The following is an 18,304-nucleotide window of genomic DNA, read 5'->3' as shown; positions in this document are numbered from 1 at the left end:
ATTAACAAAGCATTGCTAACGCCTTGCTATGACCTTTTAAAAAATAGTTTTATTGACATATAATTCACATACCAAATAGTTCAATAGTTGCATCATATTAAGGAGAGTTGCACAACATCACAATTTTAGAACATTTCCTTCAATCTTGTACTAGCTGCTGTTAGCTTTCCATTGTCCCCTACCTCCCCTGCCTCGCCCCCTAAGAAATTATCAATCCAGGTATTGTCACTATAGATTTACCTACCCTCAATTTCACATACAGAAAATCATACAAAACAAAAGCAAGAAACAAACAACAGCAGCAAAATAAGATAGAGAAAAACTTCAATAAAAACGAAAGCAGATTGTGATAAGAGCTGTAAGAGCCCCCAATAAAATGATTTTTGAGAAATGAAAAGAAAGCAGAAAATACTAAAACGGAAATGACTCTAATATGGGTCAAAAGGGCAATCAAAGATTAAGCTGCTACACTTGAGTTTTGGACATCGGCCATAGTCGATGTTGCAATGCACGTACCACGATTATTCCCTTCCCGGGGCTATGGTGAGAGGGGATTCGCTGGAGGCTTGATTCATATGCGACCCTGCAAATGGATTTGGGGTTCCAGCCATCCATAGCCTTCTGTAAACCAGGTGTTCAGGATTTAAGCTGATACCATTCTCTCTCCCCGATTTGAATTTTATTATTTATAATCCTTGAATCACACAGGCTTCTGTGTTTCTTCCATGCAGACTTAGCTGATGTCTCACTTAGATGCCACCTTATTTTAAGACAAGTCTTTAAGATCTCAGAACACTATGCTTTCTGATAGCCAGGCACCACCTGATTTCACCACAGTTTGTTATAACACCCACATTTTTAGTGATCTCTTTATGATGGCAAGTATTGAGTAGTCTCATAGTATAAGAACAAATTGTTCTTACCCTAGGGCTATTATTAAGTATAAGCCCAACATCCATAAATATATATCTTTCTGGTTCATTTTAGAGAAATCATTATCATTTTATAATAAGAGAACATTACAATCATCTCCCAAGGATATAGGGTAATTCTATTGAATACTATCACTAATTTAGCCAATTGTATGTCCCATAAAGTCAGCACTTCAAGACCACCAGCAGCGCTTTGGGAGAAAGATAGGGCTTTCCAATGGATGGATGGATGGATTGTGATAAGAATTGTATGAACCCCCAATAAAATGATTAAAAAGAAAAGATAGGGCTTTCTAATCCTGTAGAGCAGTGGTTCTCAATCTGTGGGTTGCGACCCTTTCACAGGGGTCACCTGATTCATAACAGTAGCAAAATTTGTTATGAAGCAGCAATGAAAATAATTTTACGGTTGGGGTCACCACAACATGAGGGACTGTAGTAAAAGGTCGCAGCATTAGGAAGGTTGAGAACCGCTGCTATAGAGAGTTACAGTCTTAGAAATTCACGGGGGCAGTTTTACCCTGTCCTATAGGGTCACTGTGAATCCTTATTGACTCAATGGCAGTGAAATTGGTTTTTGAGTTTATATAATTTAAAACCCTATAAAGAAAAGGAAATTATACATCTACAGGCCCACTTTTCAGGCCACAATACATGCATTGCTGACATGTACAGATTAAGTGATTGGGCACTATTTACAGTAACAATGAGGATTGGAGATTGGTCAAAACTTTCAGGACACTCATTCAGAAAGGCAAACGTATGCCTGCCAGACTAAGGTAGCACATAAAAGCAAGGAGGGGATTAAAATAGTAAACATATGAAAATCTGAGACCACCCTTCATTGGGTACCCTCAAAGTCAGAGATCCGAAGCAAAGTCCAATAACCACCTTGGGACCCTGGTCATCTGCTTCTCTCACACTAAGGCGTTTCAGCCTTAAGCTGAAGAGAGTATGTCAATTCCCGAAATCTGCTATGGGTAAGTTTAAGTTAAAGCCCAGTCCATTTAGTGGGATTTCCAAATTGTACCCTTCTGGTGTGGCCTATGAAGGATGGTGTGTGGCTTGAAAGGCTAGAGTCGAAAGTCCCAATAGGGTCATCAAGGTCTGGACAGAAACGAGGTCAAAAGTGTCCCCTTGGAAACAATTCTGGGTGTATTCTCCCATTTGTGTCTACATAAGTCATGGCAGGTACCTTCCCCCCCAAGTTTATCCAGCAACAGAAATGTAATCACTTTCTCTGACAGACCTATCCCTGCACCCCACCTCCACTGCTCGACTTCAATTTCCTAATGAATGTCATTAGGAGCGTCTATTGATTCGGGCTGACGGGAGAACAGTGTTTCAGACAGCAGCCACTCCTGGGGCTCGTCCTTCTCCCTCCTCTTGGAAAAGTGACTGCCTTGCCTGTCACGGTGGGTTTTAAGATGTACAAATAGAGGGGGTGATGGATGGTTCGTGGGCACTTGGCAGGCTCACCACCTCATTGTTTGGGAGACTAGAGTAGAAGATTCCATGATTTGAGAGCCTTTCTTCTGGTGTGTATCCTTACAGTAGTAGTGGACTTGTAGAATATTTGTTCTTTTGTGATTGACTAGTTTCGGTCAATATAATGGTTTCCAGGTCCATCCATGGCACGAGGTGTTTCATCACTCTTAATTCAGCATAAATAAATATTTCCTCTCTGGCCTCAATATTTCAAAACAATTCTGACTGACATTATAGGACCCAACAGAAAGGAATCATGATTATGGTCCTCTTTCTCAATGATAAATGAGAAGAACTGAGAGGACTGTTACTTCTTCCCCAGTTGAGAATAACCCAAGACATTTATTTTTGTGGGATTTTGTTAAAGGATTAGACCAAAAACCAAATACCCTGCCACTGAGTGGATTCTGACTCAAAGCAAACCTATAGGACAGAGAAGAGTTGCTCCTTCAGGGTGGAAACAACCCATTCAAATTGACCTTGATGTTGACAGGTAACACACTATGCCATCGGGGGTCCTTAAGAGGTTATAAGTCAATTCAACTCACTTTCATAGGTCTTTCCAACTCAGAGAGCTTGTAGGGCAGGACAGAACGTCCCCTGCTGGTTTCCAGCACTAACTCTTCATGGGAATAGAAAGCTTCATTGTTCTCCCACAGGCCAGCTGGTGGTTTTGAACTGTTGACCTTCAGATTAGCAGCCCAATGCCTAACCACTATAGCACAGCACTCTTAATGGATTCGTTTCTTAATAATAGTGTACTAAAGTTACCAATTGCTACAAAGACAAGACCCATTTTCCCACTTATACAACAGTCTGATGATAAGAGGCTTTGGTTTTTTTGGGGGTTTTTTAAGGGTGGGGAAGAGGACTCGACCACCTGACGCTGTGGAGTAAGGGGTCAGATTTGGGTAGGGGCGACTGTCTATCTCTCCGCAGGAGGAAACTCCGGGAAGGCTCCGCCGTCCCTACTCTGGGCCAAGTCGCCAGGTCCACTGCTCAGTAGCAGGCGTTGGACAGGGAGGGTGCGTTTGAGGGGACAGAAGGCGGCGCTTTAGGGACCAGAGTTTGACCCCTAAGGCCCGGACTGGCGCCGCCACCCCCACCTGCAGCGCAGCTCCCGGCAAGCGCGTCACTCCCAGCGGAAGCGCCGCGCCGCCCGAGCGTCTGGCGAGGTGCGCACCTCCCGGTGCCCGTCCCCGGTCCCGCGGCTCCTCTCGCCGCCCTTCGCCCGCCGCTCTCCGGCGCACAGGGCCGCCTCTGGGACTCGGACTGCCCGGTACCCGGCCCAGGCGCACAGCCCAGCCCGGACGGCGCCTGCGGCCACCGCGGCCAGGATCCCGAGAGAGCCGGCGAGGCTCCGCCGACTCCCCGACGGCGCGTCCCAGGTCAGTGTGGGACGCCGTCCCTGCCGGCGCCACTTGGAGAAACTTTGGTTTCCGCGGCGGCTGCGCGAGGCGGCACCGGGGAGCGCAGCTTGGAGCCCCGCGGCCGACCGGCCTCCGTGCGCCCCCGGGGCGCTCGGACCCTTTGGCGCGCGCCCTTCCCGCGCGCCCCGCCACTGCGACGCCCGGCACGGGGAGCGCGACCTCGCGCCGGCCGAGAGTGACCCGGCGCCGGTGGCCTCGCCAAGCCTCAGCCCGCCATCCCAGGGGCGCGCTTCACCCAGCCCGGGCTCGCGCCTCCGCGGCCCTCGCCCTTCGCCCCTCCTGGGCTCCGGCTTTGCGCGACACCGGCTGGGAATGCGGATTCGCCTTCGCTTGGGGCGCGGCGGGGGATCGGGAAGGATCGGGAGCTGGGGCCTCACCGGAGCAGGTCGGCGCCGCAGCGGGAGCGGCGCGGGCTCGGCCGCAGGAGCGCGCGGGTCCGAGGGTCCGACTGGGGCGCGTGGCCCAGGGGCGACCGCCCGGGCGACCGGAGAGCGCGACGGGGTGAGCCGGGGGCTGCAGCGCGCTTGCAGCCAGTGGCGACAGAGATGGGAAACCTGCGGGGTCTGGCTGCTTGGGCCCCTTGCCCCGAGCCGCTCGGGCAGGCACAGCCTTGGCGCCAGGATCCCGGGCCCCTTTACGGTGGAGCCTCTGTGCAGAGGGGCCCCTGACGCTCCACCGGAGGACCGTGTTCCTCCGGCAGCGGCAGGGGGACAGCCGGCGCCGGGGACCTCTCCCTGCTCGGTAGCGGCTCGAGGCGTAAGCCCCTTTCAGGAATGGCGATCACCCCGCCCGCCCGCCGCCTGCCCAGGCGGAGACACTAGGCGATGAAACGCGCACCCCACCCCCACCAGTGCCCGGGCACTGTCGCCCCAGTCACCTTCCTATGCCCTTCTCCGACAGCACCTCGAGCTCGCGCCCTCCTGTTCTCGGGAAAAACGGTTTGCAGAGCTGCCAGAGACCGTGGAGACGCTGCCAGCATCCTCACCAGCTTGGAACCCCATCACCTTTCTGCTTCTCCGGTACTTGGCAGTATGGTTGGTGTGTTTGTGAGTGTTGAGAAGAGGGGGTCTGCTGGGAGGCATGAGGGTGTGAATGCCTGCGATCAAAGCCTCCTCCTGGGCCTGCGGGGGGCGGGGGGGGGGAGCCAAAGTCACTGGGAGAAAGCAGCCAGCCCGTTTTGGATAGATGTCCGTAAGGGCAGCTGTTGCCAGCTACTCCTCCCCGCAGGCTGGCAGCTTCCGAATATCTCCTAGGAGCCCGTGCCAGAGAAGAATACTTTTCCTGGCAAGTCATTGCAGGGACAGTCTCAGGTGCATCGTTCGTTTCGGCCTTGCCCCCTTCGCCGTGTGGGGCGGATGCGCACACCAGGGCATACTGGCCTTGGCCTGCCCACGAGGACTCCGGAATTTTGCAGACCTGTCTAAGGAGGATTGGACAGGAAGCCCGGAGAGCCCGGCCCAGGGCACATTAACCCATTGCAAATCAAGACTGTCTTCTAACATGGTGCCCTCTCCGTTACCCCTCTCTTGCTGTGGCAGTCATCTCTGTCCTTAGCTACTGTGGGGAAGGGTCAGATCACTGGAGGCAGGATGGCTAGCAAGGAGGAAGAGCTTTGGGCCAGGACTGTAGAGTTGCCACCAAGTTTGCCAGGAATTTTCTCCAGGGGTGCAGAAGAGAGCGAGCCCAAGCCCCTGGTGAGTACCTGGGGGCGAAGTTTGGAATCTCATTTGAACAAACGCCCTCTGTGATTCTTAGACTCACTAAGGATGGAGAACCCATCCATGTAAGGGAGCGTCGTCTCCATTTTCATACCCTGTAGCTCTGGTGGTGTAGTACTCAGGTGCTGGACTTTGGGATCCTCGTGGTCGGCAGTTTGAAATTACCAGCAGCTCCAGGGGAGAAAGACTGGGCTTTCTACTGCCGTGAACATTTATTGACTCAGACACCCACAGGGGTCGCCATGAGTCAGCATGGACTCCATAGCAGTGAATGACTTAGTGGGTTAGTTACCAGACCAGAGGATTCACTCGTTCGTGTATTTGGTGAAGCATGTTTAGAAGCCAGCATTTATTGGATTCATAAGTGGCAAGAGCGTTACATAACCAGCGTTGGCACTCCCTGCACTCGGGCTGTTTGGTAGGTATTATAATTGTTCTGAGACGAGGAAACTGAAGTTGAGGCCGAGGAGAGTGACTTCCCAAAGGTGGGTAGCTTAGAAAATCACAGAATCCAGGTCTCTGGAAAGACATGTGCCCCACAGCCTCCTCTAAGCCCTTGGTGATCCTTCTGTGGGGCAGCAGAAGGGACTGAGACGAAGGAAGGGGCAGGGGCTGATTTTGGTGTTTTCAGCCCATTTGTTAATCTAAGGAGCCCTGGTGGCATTGTGGGCTCGGTATTGAGTTGCTAACCAGAAGGTCAGTGGTTCCAACCCACCTGCCTCTCCTCAGGAGAAAGATGAGACTGTCTTCTTCTGTAAAACTTTGAAGTCTTGGGGGAAGTCAAGGGGGGCAGTTCTACCCTGCCCTTTAAGGTCACTGTGAGTCAGAATCAACTCAATGGCAACGAGTTTGGTCGAATTTTGTGCCCCTCTTCTCTCTACCCCTACCGTAGCCATATTTTTAGGGAAGGGAGCATGGGACCTATTCAGAAAAGGGTCCCAAAGAAAGTAATTTTTCTCTCTAAATGAAAAGAAAGCTGGCGGGGGGTGGTACGGGGAGGGGAGCAAAGAGCACAGGAGAGGCCAAGGTACCTCGGCCCTCTCAGCACTGCTCTTCTAGAGGCCACACAAACCAGGCACTCCCAGCAGAGCCTGACTACATGGGAAGCTGGCCATCCAGGAAGCAGTAAAATAATAATAAAGAAATAGAACACAGACATATCTGATTATGCCCTGCCAAGCAGTTGAGGAAGACGGACTCTGGAGGAGTTCTCCTGTCCTTCCTGTCTCAGCCTCCTGGTCTGCATAACATGGAGGCTGGACCAGGTGAGAACTAAGACCCTCCCAACCGCAGCATTCTTACCAAGATAGGTGCAGCCCTGCAAAGAGACAAACCCTGGAGGGCTGTCTGCAGGATCCACTCCAGACACCCTGAATCCACCATCGCTGAACTGATTCTGACTCCTAGCTACCTTGTGGCACAGAGTAGAACTCCCTCAGGGTTTCCAAGGCTGAAAACATCTTTAAAGTGGCCACATCTTTCTTCCGCCTCCACCCCACCCCAGTAGCTTTTAGTTGGCAGCTGAGCACTGTGTCACCAGGCTTCATCTTTACAAACTCATAATCAGTGAACTATGATTACCTGGACAAACAGTGTTGGGATTTCTTACCAAGGAATTAAAATGGGGAAGATGTGAGTAAAGGCATCATAAACAAATTATTGGTATTTATGTAACTTTGAATAGCTTTGATTTTTCTCCAGTAGGAACTGACAGCTGGCTGACAGAAAATTCATCCAGGGAGAGACAGGCATAAGCGAAGTATGAACATTTGAATAATGTTGTCAGGTAACTTTCTATTTCCATTTAGAGTGGGTGTTTGGAGGGGTGCGTGTAGCTAGGGTTTGAATCGCTTCATTCATCGGCAGGTCTTTTTCTGTAGTAGGGACTTAGAATCCAGGGTCCGACACTTTTTACCTCTTTTCCCATTCACTCTCTGATTGACGAACAACACTGTGCTCTCGGCTCTCCATGGAGCTAAGACTTTGTTCATATGCCAGGGGCTCAACCCGCTCTCTGACCTCATCTAAATTTTCACAACAGTTTTATTGCCTTACAATGCATACACACATCAGAAAGTGAAACGGTTCTATCTTGTCAAGAAGAGCTGCGCAAGCATCACCACGATCAATTTCAGATCATTTTCTTCTTCCTTGTGCACTTTGTTAGCTCCCTATTTTCTCCCAACCTACCCTGGCATGCCCATACCCACGGTTCTCAACTTGTGGGTCGCGACCCCTTTGGGGGTCAATCAGCCCTTTCACAGGGGTCGCCCGATTCATAACAGTAGCAAAATTACAGTTATGAAGTAGCAACGAAAATAATTTTATGGTGGGGGTGTGTGTGGCCACAACATGAGGAACTGTATTAAAAGGTTGCAGCATTAGGAAGGTTGAGAATCACTGCCCTAGACAATTATTAGTCCATTTACTTACTGTTTATGTAGATTTCCCTAGCCTGAATTTCATATACAGAAAACCATTCAAAATAAGAACAAAACAAAAACAAAGCAAAGCAACAACAGTGGCTAAACAGAATGGAGACAAACTTCAATGTAAAAGGAAGCAGAAAAATTTAGAGACTGAAACAACTTTAAAATGAGTCAAAAGGGAGGTAAAATGGCAATGTGTTACATTTTAATCTGTTTATATCTGCCATAATCTCTGTTTGAGAGCAAAGCTCTTCACATCCCTCGACTTTGGTTGGAGGGGATTCACCGACGGCTTAATCCATGGGGGGTGCTTCCACGGTCATCCAGAGCCTTTGCAAACTAGGTCTTCAGAATCGAATCTCCGTTACCTTTCCTTTCTGTGGTTTTGGATTTTATTCTTTAGAAATCCTTGAATCACACAGGCTAGTGCTTTTCTTCCAACTGGACTTGGTTGATGTCCACTTTAGTGTTTTTTTTAGTGTTTTAACTTCTGCACCATTGACTAAATTAATGATACTTTCCATAGAAGTACCTTATGTCCTATGAAGATGATTTATACTGTGATCTATTATAAAATGATAATGATCATGAACCAAAGACATATGGAAACCCTATTGGACACATGAATGGATTTGGGGCTCACACTTAACGGTAGCCCAAACCCAAGAACAACTTCATTCTTATGACATGGCCCTACTCAATACTCACCCTCATGAAGAGATCACTGAAGATGCGGGTGCTTAGCAAACTATGGTGGAGAAACCAGATGGTGCCGGGCTATCAGAAAGAATAGCGCTGGGGTCTTAAAAGCTTGTCTTAGGACCTCATTTAAATTTTACTCCCTAATAATCACTTAGTCCAGTGATCCTAAGTGAGGGCCAATTTTGGCAGTAGTTGAAGTTATGTTTATGTATCACAGTTGGGGGTGGTTATACTGGCCTCTAGTGGGTGCCTCTATCACTGAGTCGATTCTGACTCATCGAGTCAACTCAGACTCCTAATGGCCCTCTAGGGCGGGCTATAACTTCTCCTATGGGTTTCTGAGATTAAACTCTTTCTGGAAGTAGGAAATTCCATCTTTCTCCCCCACCCCTCACCCCTACGTCCTACAGGGGCCTATCTTTGTGTCTTCCACACTTGGTGAAGACCTCCTTCCATTCATTGAGCTCAGCACACAGAGAGACCCTTTAAATCAGTATTAAGACCTAGGAAATTTTCTTTTCATTATTTTGTTGGTGATTTCTTACTTTGACACTCTTTAAATACTACATGTTCCTTCTCTCTCTCATCTCTGCTTTTCTGCTCCACTCTGACTGCTTCCAACCTTTCTCCGTAATGACTGAGTTCTGTCACTAGATTGTCATTTTTGGGGACTCTTTTCCTCCTCTAATACTGCCCTTTTCACAACACCCTCTTCTTGCTTTGTAGATTCTAAATTCTCTTAGTTAAGGAAACCCATTTCAAATATTTTGACATTTTCTTTTTTTTTTTTGTTTACACTATTCGCTCTGCATTTCTTATGCTGTTTGCTTGGCTTAGAGTTTGTCCACGCCGCACGGGGGCGATGTTTGACTCTGTGAAGTACTGAAAGGTGATGGGAAATTCCGGCAGAATTTGTCACATGGTGGGAATACTAAGATGACTCGCAGAGACCTGGCTGTTTGCTAAGGGACCCCCCCCCCCCCGCCCTCCCACTTGTTCATGTCTACAGGCCTTTTCTCTGGGACAAGTTTCTCTAGAAAGACATCTTCTGATTTACTGCCTGAGTTGAATGTAGGAGACATACACCAAGCTTCCAGTCTCCAGGTCACAGGACAGGGTCCTGGGAAGACAACCATTCAGCATTTAGAGTCTCACTCTCCTCCCAGTTAGCATCTCACCTCCAAGTTTTGAGCCTTTCCTGGTTAATTTGCTCAGAGACTGAGTCTGTTTCCTTGCCTAGGAAAGTGTCCTGCTTCTTAGGAATGAAGTCCTTGGGCGTCCAGCATGCGATCCACATCCGTCCTCCTGTTTTTAGCCCGGTGCCTCATTGCCGCGTTCTGCTGTGCTCGGGGCCATCAGGACCTACCCTTACAGACTGATTGTGCAGTCAGCTGGCTCCCTTCTGAGGCCCACTTCTGCCAGCACTCCATGATGCAGCCTCCTCCGCTTGGCTGTCCCCATCCATTTTCAGAACTTGCTTGCAATCGTTCATCTGATTATATCTCTCTTCCAATTTTCTCTTGTCTTGAGAATGTTTATCTTTTTTGTTTTTGTTATTAATAACGAAGCGGTGGTTGTAGTGGAGTCCTGGGAGTGGAGTGAGGCATAAAAGCAGTCTCTAAGTACACCGTGAAGAATTGGAAGTGATGTTTAAGGACATTCTAATTTTAAAATAATAATTTTTTAAAACCATAAATGTTTATCCAGATGTTTAGTAATTAATACAACAATGTTGAAATTATAGTATTTGGAAATTATGAGGAAAATGCACCTCCAGGGTATGTTCTTTTCCTCTTTAAATTCCATTTATATTTACAAAATACTTTTCAAAGATCCTAAGCCAACAACATTTCAGTATTTTTCACTAAAAATTTCAGTATCTTAGAACAGGCTGTGGACTACAGACATCATAAAAATAAAAGAAGGTTTAAATTCTGAGTTAAAACCATGACAAAGGAGATGTAAGGGGAGAAGGATATGACAGAAAAGTGGGTTTCTAAACACTGTCTCATTTCATTATCCCCTGCCTGGGGGATTTGTTTTGTGATCACTGTTCCACAGATCAGGAAACCAAGGCCGAGAGACCAAAAGATTTGAGAGGACACAGAACTAGTCAGCCTGTCTGCCCCTGAACTTTGCATTGTTCCGTGTAGAAGATGTAACTGGATTTGGGACTTGACTATAACCAGATAGAGCAGAAGATTTGATTGAATGTGTGTTAGTCTGGGTGGACTATAGAAACAAATCCATGGACATTCGTGCATATATAAGAAAGAGCTTTATATACAAGAGCAGTTGAATATTGAGAAAACATTCATCCCAGTCCAGATCAAGTCCATAAGTCCGATATTAGCCATATGTCTGATATCAATCTATAAAGTCCTCTTCAGACTCACGAAACACATGCAATGACACCGAATGCAGGAAGATCAAAGGCCAGTGGGTGGAAAGTCTTGTGGGTCCAGTGGTAGTGTAAGCATCTCAGTGCTGGCGTGGTTCTCCATGCGGCTCCTCCAGATCCAGGGCTCTAGTGTAGCTCCATGTGTCTGTCAGCAGGAAGATGAAGCAGAGTGTGTGTCCCGCCTCCAGGGAGCTATTTATCTCCGTAGCGCCTCTAAATGAGGTTATCAAGCAGCGACCTGATTGATAGGCTAAATAAACTCCACCCCTTCACTTTTAATAGTTTCGAGTTGGCACGAGATGACCATATATACTCGTGTGTAAGCCGAGTTTATCAGCTCATTTTTAATGCAGCTTTTGTGGTAAGATTAGGTATCTTGGCTGATAATTGGGTCAGCTTATACTCCATTCTATATGGTATATAACTACCACAGGATGTAAATGTAATATCAGCACTAGGGAATCCATGAAAAGTTTGCACAGAAAAGGACAGGAGGAAAAACTCTTCTGGAAGTAAGACAATTCCAGGCAAGAGAATGGTTTTCAGCAAAGATAGGTCTGAATTCTATAACAGTAAATAAACCAGACTGAAGTATCAACGTTTTAGATGTGAAAATGGATGAGGTAAAATGAAAGACCAGTTGAAAGAAGAGGAAGAGCAGAAATTTAGGCATGACGATAAAGGGTTAGTCCAATAAAGTCCGGATTTTGCACTGAGACTGGAGAACCAAGCATGTATTCTGTGAAGAAGAAAATGTTGAACAATACTATTTTCTCTGAAAATGTTGATGTTGCTTCACAATTGTTCTACTAATTGTGAACAACTTGAAAGGTTTGCGATCCAAGAGGCTTTGGGATTCCTTAGTGAACAAAAATGTCCTACAGCTGATCTTGGTAACAACCCTTGGGTACTCCCCAGGGAGGTTTGCCTACAGCCACATGGCAGACAGATGAGGCAGCTGACTGTTGGCACTGCCCAGCTTCTGTGCAGCCCACAGGGCCAACTATGGCACGTTCTCATAATGTAACAGGTGAGTTATTAAATTGGACTACTGCACCTTTAAGGTATCCTGGAGAGAAGTGCATTGCTGGCTCTCCTTCCAGAACCTCCTGGTACCAACCTTGGTGAGAACAACTATGGTGTAGCCTTATGGAGGAGGAAGCTTTTTAAGTGAGGTGAAGAGCTGAAAGTCTTTCCAAAATCATTCTTTTAAGACTCCCACCTTACCTTTCAGATTGACCCAATTAGAGTTGGTGAGCCTACAATATGGAAAACTGGCAGTGTGGTTCTCAGTTGCTACGTTAGGCCAAAGGTTTTTGGTTTGGGTGTTTAAGATGGATACTGTTTCTCTTCTAGAACTGTGGTTAATAGGAGGTTTCGATATTGCTCTAAAGGTGCTATTAAGTGCATTTGTCTAGGAAAAATAATAAAGGGAGGTTTCTTTAGTTTTCTTGATCACCTTTCCACCTGATCATCTTTCAGGGGCTTTGCATTCAGAATGATTTCTGAATTAGAACCCAGGAGAACAACCAATCCTAGCATTTCCCTGGATAAGCTCCCCTCTAAATTCCGGGGTTGCAGGTATGCCTGGTTTTAGATGGACTTTTCTGGAACATTGTGCCTGAAATCCAGACATTCGCTTTTATCATATTTATGTATGGATACAGTGAAGTGTTGCTCTTTGAAAGATATGAAGAAAAAAAAAAGAGGACCTGATGCAAAGGGCTTAAGTGGAGAGCAAATGCTTTGAGAATGATTGGGGCAGGGAATGTATGGATGTGCTTTATACAATTGATGTATGTATATGTATGGATTGTGATAAGAGTTGTATGACTCCCTAATAAAATGTAAAAAAAGAAAAGGAAAAAGAAAAGAAAATTATTAGGGCAAAGAATGTACAGATGTACTTTATACAATTGATGTATGTATATGTATGGATTGTGATAAGAGTTGTATGAGCCCCTAATAAAACGTTTAAAAAAAGATATGAAGTGAAACTAACAACTTTCCTTTGAATATTTACTCCCAAGAAATACTAGCTGAAAGTCTACAGAAATATGAAAGGACTTCAAAAAGTTTGAGGAAAAATTGGGATAAAAGATAAACTTTTCCCATGAAATTTTTGAAGTCTTTCATACTATTAATAATGTCACTAGTTATCAAGCATTCAAGGAACAAAAAAAAACATATCATTGAAAATGTGGATGAGTGCAGAGTGGAGACTCAAACCCATTGGTAGCCAACTGGACACCCCTTACTGAAGGGTTGTGGGGAGGAGATGAACCAGGCAGGGTGCAGGGTAGCAACGATAAAACAGATAACTTTCCTCTAGTTCTTAAATGCTTCCTCCCCCCGCCCCCCACTATCATGATCCCAATTCTACTTTACAAATCTGGCTAGATCAGAGGATGTACATAGGTACAGATAGCAACTGGAAACACAGGGAACCCAGGACAGATGACTCCTTCAGGACCAGTGGTGAGAGTGGCGATGCCTGGAGGGTGGAGAGAATGTGGGATAGAAAGGGGGAACTGATTACAGGAATCTACGTATAGCCTCCTCCCTGGGGGAGAGACATCAGAGAAGAGGGCGGGGGGAGACATCGGACAGTGTAATATATGACAAAATAATAATAATTTATGAATTATGAAGGGTTCATGAGGTAGGGGGCAGTGGGGAGGGAAGGGGAAAATGAGCAGCAGATATTAAGGGCTCAAGTGGAAGGCAAAAGTTTTGAGAATGATGATGGCAACAAATGTACATGTGTTCTTGACACAATGGATGGATGGATGGATTGTGATAAGAATTGTATGAGCCAAGCCCCCAATAAAATGATAAAAAAAAAACCCAAAAAAAGTCACTAGAACTGAATTATGTTGTCAAAAATCCTAACACTATTCTTTAGGAGACCGGGTAGTGCAGTGGTTAAAGCACTTGGTTCCCAAGTGCAAGGTCGGGGATTGGAACCTCCTAGCTGCTCTGTGGGAGAGAGATGTGGCAATTTACTTCCACAAAGGTCACAACTTTGTAACTCGACAGGGCAGCTCTCCCCTGTGCTATGGGGTTGCTATTAGTGTTTGCTCTATTGGAACTCATTGTTGCTCTATTTGAACTCATTGTTGCCCAACCACTGTGTCAATGCATTTCACTGAAGGTCTTCCTGCTTTTCATTGATTGGCTTCTTTACCAAGCATGATGTCCTTCTCCAGGACATCTGCTGCTAACATATCCTAAGTAAGTGAAAGAAAGTCTCCACATCCTCACTTTGGGCTATAGTTATTCCAAGACAGATCTCTTCCTCCTTCTGGCAGTACGTGGGATTCAAGGTTCTTCAACGGGACTTCATTTTTATCCCTCTTATTTCCTCCAAATAAGGAGAGGCCGATGGCTGCACTTTAGATGACCGCTCATGACCTCCGGAAGTTCTCACCAAAGTACGGTATAGATTTAGTAGACTATGGTATGTCACGGGACTTTGGTGTCTCCCAAGACTGTGGTCCTAAGTCTGCAGCCCAGTGACTCATTTCTTCAAGTGCCTGGTTGGGTCTGAGAAGTTTCCATCAGTTTGCCCTCTGTGTGCTCCACCACATTCCTGGAGATCGATGTGGCGAAGGTAAACCACCACATACAAATGTCCTCTGTCACACCTCTATAAACTTATGTGTCTGTGCACACATCTGCTCTGAGACCACCGTTATTGCAGGGTGGGGGTAACAGTATCTCCCTCAGATGTCCTTACTTCTGCTGTTCCTCCTCCTGTCCTCCCTTGCCTCAATCTCTCTTCAGCAATCTCCCTCCGAGGGTACACTGCCCTCTCCATTGGAAAGTTCTGGAATTAACACGATTCCCTCTTTTTACTTTATAACAATCTTCATTACAACTTTTTATCTCTGGTCCCCTATTTTTGTCTTACAAGTTTGCTTTACTTTGGCTACTTCTATAGATGGGTTGACTTCTGAGTGGCACTGTCCTGTATGGTAATCTCAGTTGCTGTCTGACATTGTTGGTTCTGTCTGGAGAATTCCCTTTTGTATTTCCTGTGAGTTGGTCTGGTTTTTCAAACACCATTCATTTCTGTATAGCTTGGGGCTATCTAATATCACTGTTGTATCTGAGGGTAATTTTGATGGATAGATGATTTTAGTTGGCAGGTTTTATGTTTCATGTTTTCATTTAAGTCATCCCATTGCTTTCTTGCTTGCATGGCTGCTGTTGAGAAATTAGAGTTTAGTCTTTTGGTCCCCCTTTGTATGGTAACTCTCTTTTTCTCTTGCTGCTCTCAGGCTTCTTTCCTTGTCTTTGGTTTTGAAAAGTTTGATTACGATATACTCTGGTGATTTTTCTTTTGATCTTGATATGCTCTTTTGGACAATGACTAAAACGCCATTATTCTTGAACCTGCCATTCCTGGCCTGGTAAAGTGTATGATTTACTAATTCAGAATACCAATTTCAGTCCATTTTAGCTCACGAATGATTAAGATAGCAATCCTTGTGTTTCATTTTTGACAACTTCCCGTTTTCTTAGATTCATAGTTCCTACATTCTTATTACTAATGCTGGTTTGAAGCTTTTTCTTCATCAGCAAATGAAGGTCCAGAAAGTTTTGCTCCATGCATGTCATTAAGGTTGTCTCCATTTTGAGGAGGTAGCTCTTCCTTAGTAGCATTTTGAGCGCCTTCCAGCCCGAGGGCCGATCTTCTGCACTACATTGATGTTCTGCTGCTACTCAGAAGGCTTTCGGTGGGTAACCGTTCAGAAGTGTTCTGCCTGTTCCTTCTCAGTCTGTCTTAGTCTGGAAGCTCCACTGAAACGTGTCTGCCACAAGTGAACCTGCTGGTATTGGAAATATTTGGTGTATGACTTCCAGCATCACAGCAACATACAAGAAACCCCAGTATGACAGTACTGATTGACAAGTGTTGGAATGTTTTAATGAAGTCATAATGTTACATGTCAACTGATTCAGTTACAATTACAAAGAATTTTGGCTTTTTGCATGACATTGTATTTTAAATATTTTTCAAAATATGTTTTATGATTAGAAAGTAAAGGGATCTCATTTTAATTAATGTGGGATTCAGAGATGTGTGTGTTATCATTATAAATATTCAATGAAGATTTTGAAAATAAATTTTAGTTCATAATTCCCTAAAGGATTTACTATTCTGAAATGTATTTTGCAAGTCACTAGTTTCTCTGCACCTAATTACACAACCCCATTTGTGTCCTCTAAAATTCCTCCTTTTTGTCTGATTCATGTTTTAGAAATTCATTTTGAAGTGTAAACTGTGAATAAATGGGGATGTTGATTCTGACTAATCTTTGGGTCTCCGTTTTCTTTGGAAACCAGGTATTGACATCTGACTTTGGAAGATGGATGAAAGTATAGAGATTTCCAGTGATGGAAATTCCCTGATCAAAGCGGTCCATCAGAGCCGGCTTCGCCTCACGAGACTCTTGCTAGAAGGTGGCGCCTACATTAATGAGAGCAATGATCGTGGGGAAACGCCTTTGATGATTGCTTGTAAGACCAAACATGTTGATCCCCAGAGCGTCAGTAAAGCCAAAATGGTGAAATACCTGTTAGAAAAGAATGCTGACCCCAACATTCAGGACAAATCCGGGAAAACTGCTTTGATGCACGCTTGCTTAGAAAAAGCTGGTTCTGAAGTCGTTTCCTTGCTTCTGAAGAGTGGGGCAGACCTCACCTTGCAAGACCACTCGAGTTACTCGGCGCTTGTGTATGCGATCAATTCGGAAGACAGGGAGACCCTGAAAGTCCTACTCCGGGCTTGCAAGGCAAAAGGTAAAGACGTCATCATCATCACAACCGCAAAATCGCCCTGTGGAAGACACACTACCAAACAGTACTTGAATATGCCTCCTGTGGATATAGATGGGAGTCACCCACTAGCCACCTGTGCTTCTCCTTCAGAAATAGACCTCGCTACCGTCTTGTCACCCCTTCCACAGTCGCCTGAACTGGAAATGACTCCATTTGTCTTCAAAGATCCGGAGCCCTCGGGAAGCAGTGATGACTCATGGGAACCAAGCTCCCCGGTGCCGAAGCCCGCAATGGCCCCTAACGGGCCCAAGCTGCCCCAGGCTCCGCTCTGGATCAAGAGTACCCCATCGCTGGCGCACCAGAACCGAGTGGCCTCCCTGCAAGAGGAGCTCCAAGACATTACTCCAGAGGAAGAATTATCTTACAAAACCATCGGCCTGACACTGTCCAAGCGATTCATCACCAGGCACCAGAGCATCGATGTCAAAGACACTGCCCAATTGTTACGTGCCTTTGACCAGGCTGGCTCGCGAAAGATGTCCTACGATGAAATGAATTTTCACTCATTATTTTCAGAAGGAAGTCAGCACGGTGTTGAGACCCCTGTTGACCAGGACCCCGAAACTAACCAGGCAATATTTACTTCCACTTTAAGAAGTATAGTTCAGAAAAGAAACTCTGGGGCCAATCACTATAGCTCCGATTCCCAGCTCTCCGCTGGCCTGAGCCCTACAACGTTAGAAGACAGCAAAGCACCTGCAGGAAAGAAAAAGATCCTCTCGCCGTCTCCTTCTTTGGTGTCAGGGCCCAAAGAACTGTTGGAGAATATCCCCCCTGGTCCCCTGAGCAGGAGAAACCAGGCCGTTTTAGAAAGACGTGGTTCCGGGGCATTCCCTGTAGATTACAGTGTTGCACACAGCAGACCAGGGTTCCTGCCCCCTTTAAATGTGAATCCGTACTCTCCCCTCTCAGACGTCAGTGTCAGCACCAAGACGTCTAGTCTTCTTTCTTGTGGTCAGAAAGTGCTTATGCCCACGGCTCCTCTTTTCCCTAAAGAATTCAAAAGTAAGAAAATGTTGCTAAGGAGACAGTCATTACAAACGGAACAAATTAAGCAATTGGTAAATTTTTGAGCCGTGGCCACAAAACACATTTTCTGAAAATGTCTGTACTAGAGAAACAGCCATTAGGCGGTCATTGTTTCCAGTCTTGTGATTGGCCACTCCTCCTTAGCGAGCTCCAGATGTACTGTGTACTGTCGTAGGCACCATGGTGACAATTAACACATACTCTGCTAAAGGAATACTTCCAAACAAAACGAGGACTCTCTTCAAACCTCAAGTAGTCAGCGTTATCATGTGGCCCCAAGTTTTTCATTTTCGTAAAAATCAGCAAAGGAAGTTGCTTGTTAGTTGTC

General features: G+C 46.0%; 1 protein-coding gene across 1 annotated transcript; it reads left to right on the top strand.

The window, feature by feature from the left end:
- Positions 1-16,475: 16,475 nt before the first annotated feature.
- On the top strand, positions 16,476-18,020 carry ANKRD34B (ankyrin repeat domain 34B). The gene has a single exon (XM_075543064.1). The coding sequence runs from the start codon at positions 16,476-16,478 to the stop codon at positions 18,018-18,020; it is 1,545 nt and encodes a 514-aa protein (XP_075399179.1).
- The last annotated feature ends 284 nt before the right edge of the window (positions 18,021-18,304 follow it).

The sequence above is a fragment of the Tenrec ecaudatus genome, chromosome 2, assembly GCF_050624435.1.
Source record: "Tenrec ecaudatus isolate mTenEca1 chromosome 2, mTenEca1.hap1, whole genome shotgun sequence".
NCBI lineage: Eukaryota > Metazoa > Chordata > Mammalia > Afrosoricida > Tenrecidae > Tenrec > Tenrec ecaudatus.
The sequence above is the reverse complement of the archived record's forward strand: the minus strand, read 5'-3'. Positions and strand labels throughout refer to the sequence as shown.

What these genes read in the sequence shown, in the direction of transcription:
- ANKRD34B (XM_075543064.1), top strand. Translation starts at nt 16,476, where the DNA reads ATGGATGAAAGTATAGAGATTTCCAGTGATGGAAATTCCCTGATCAAA.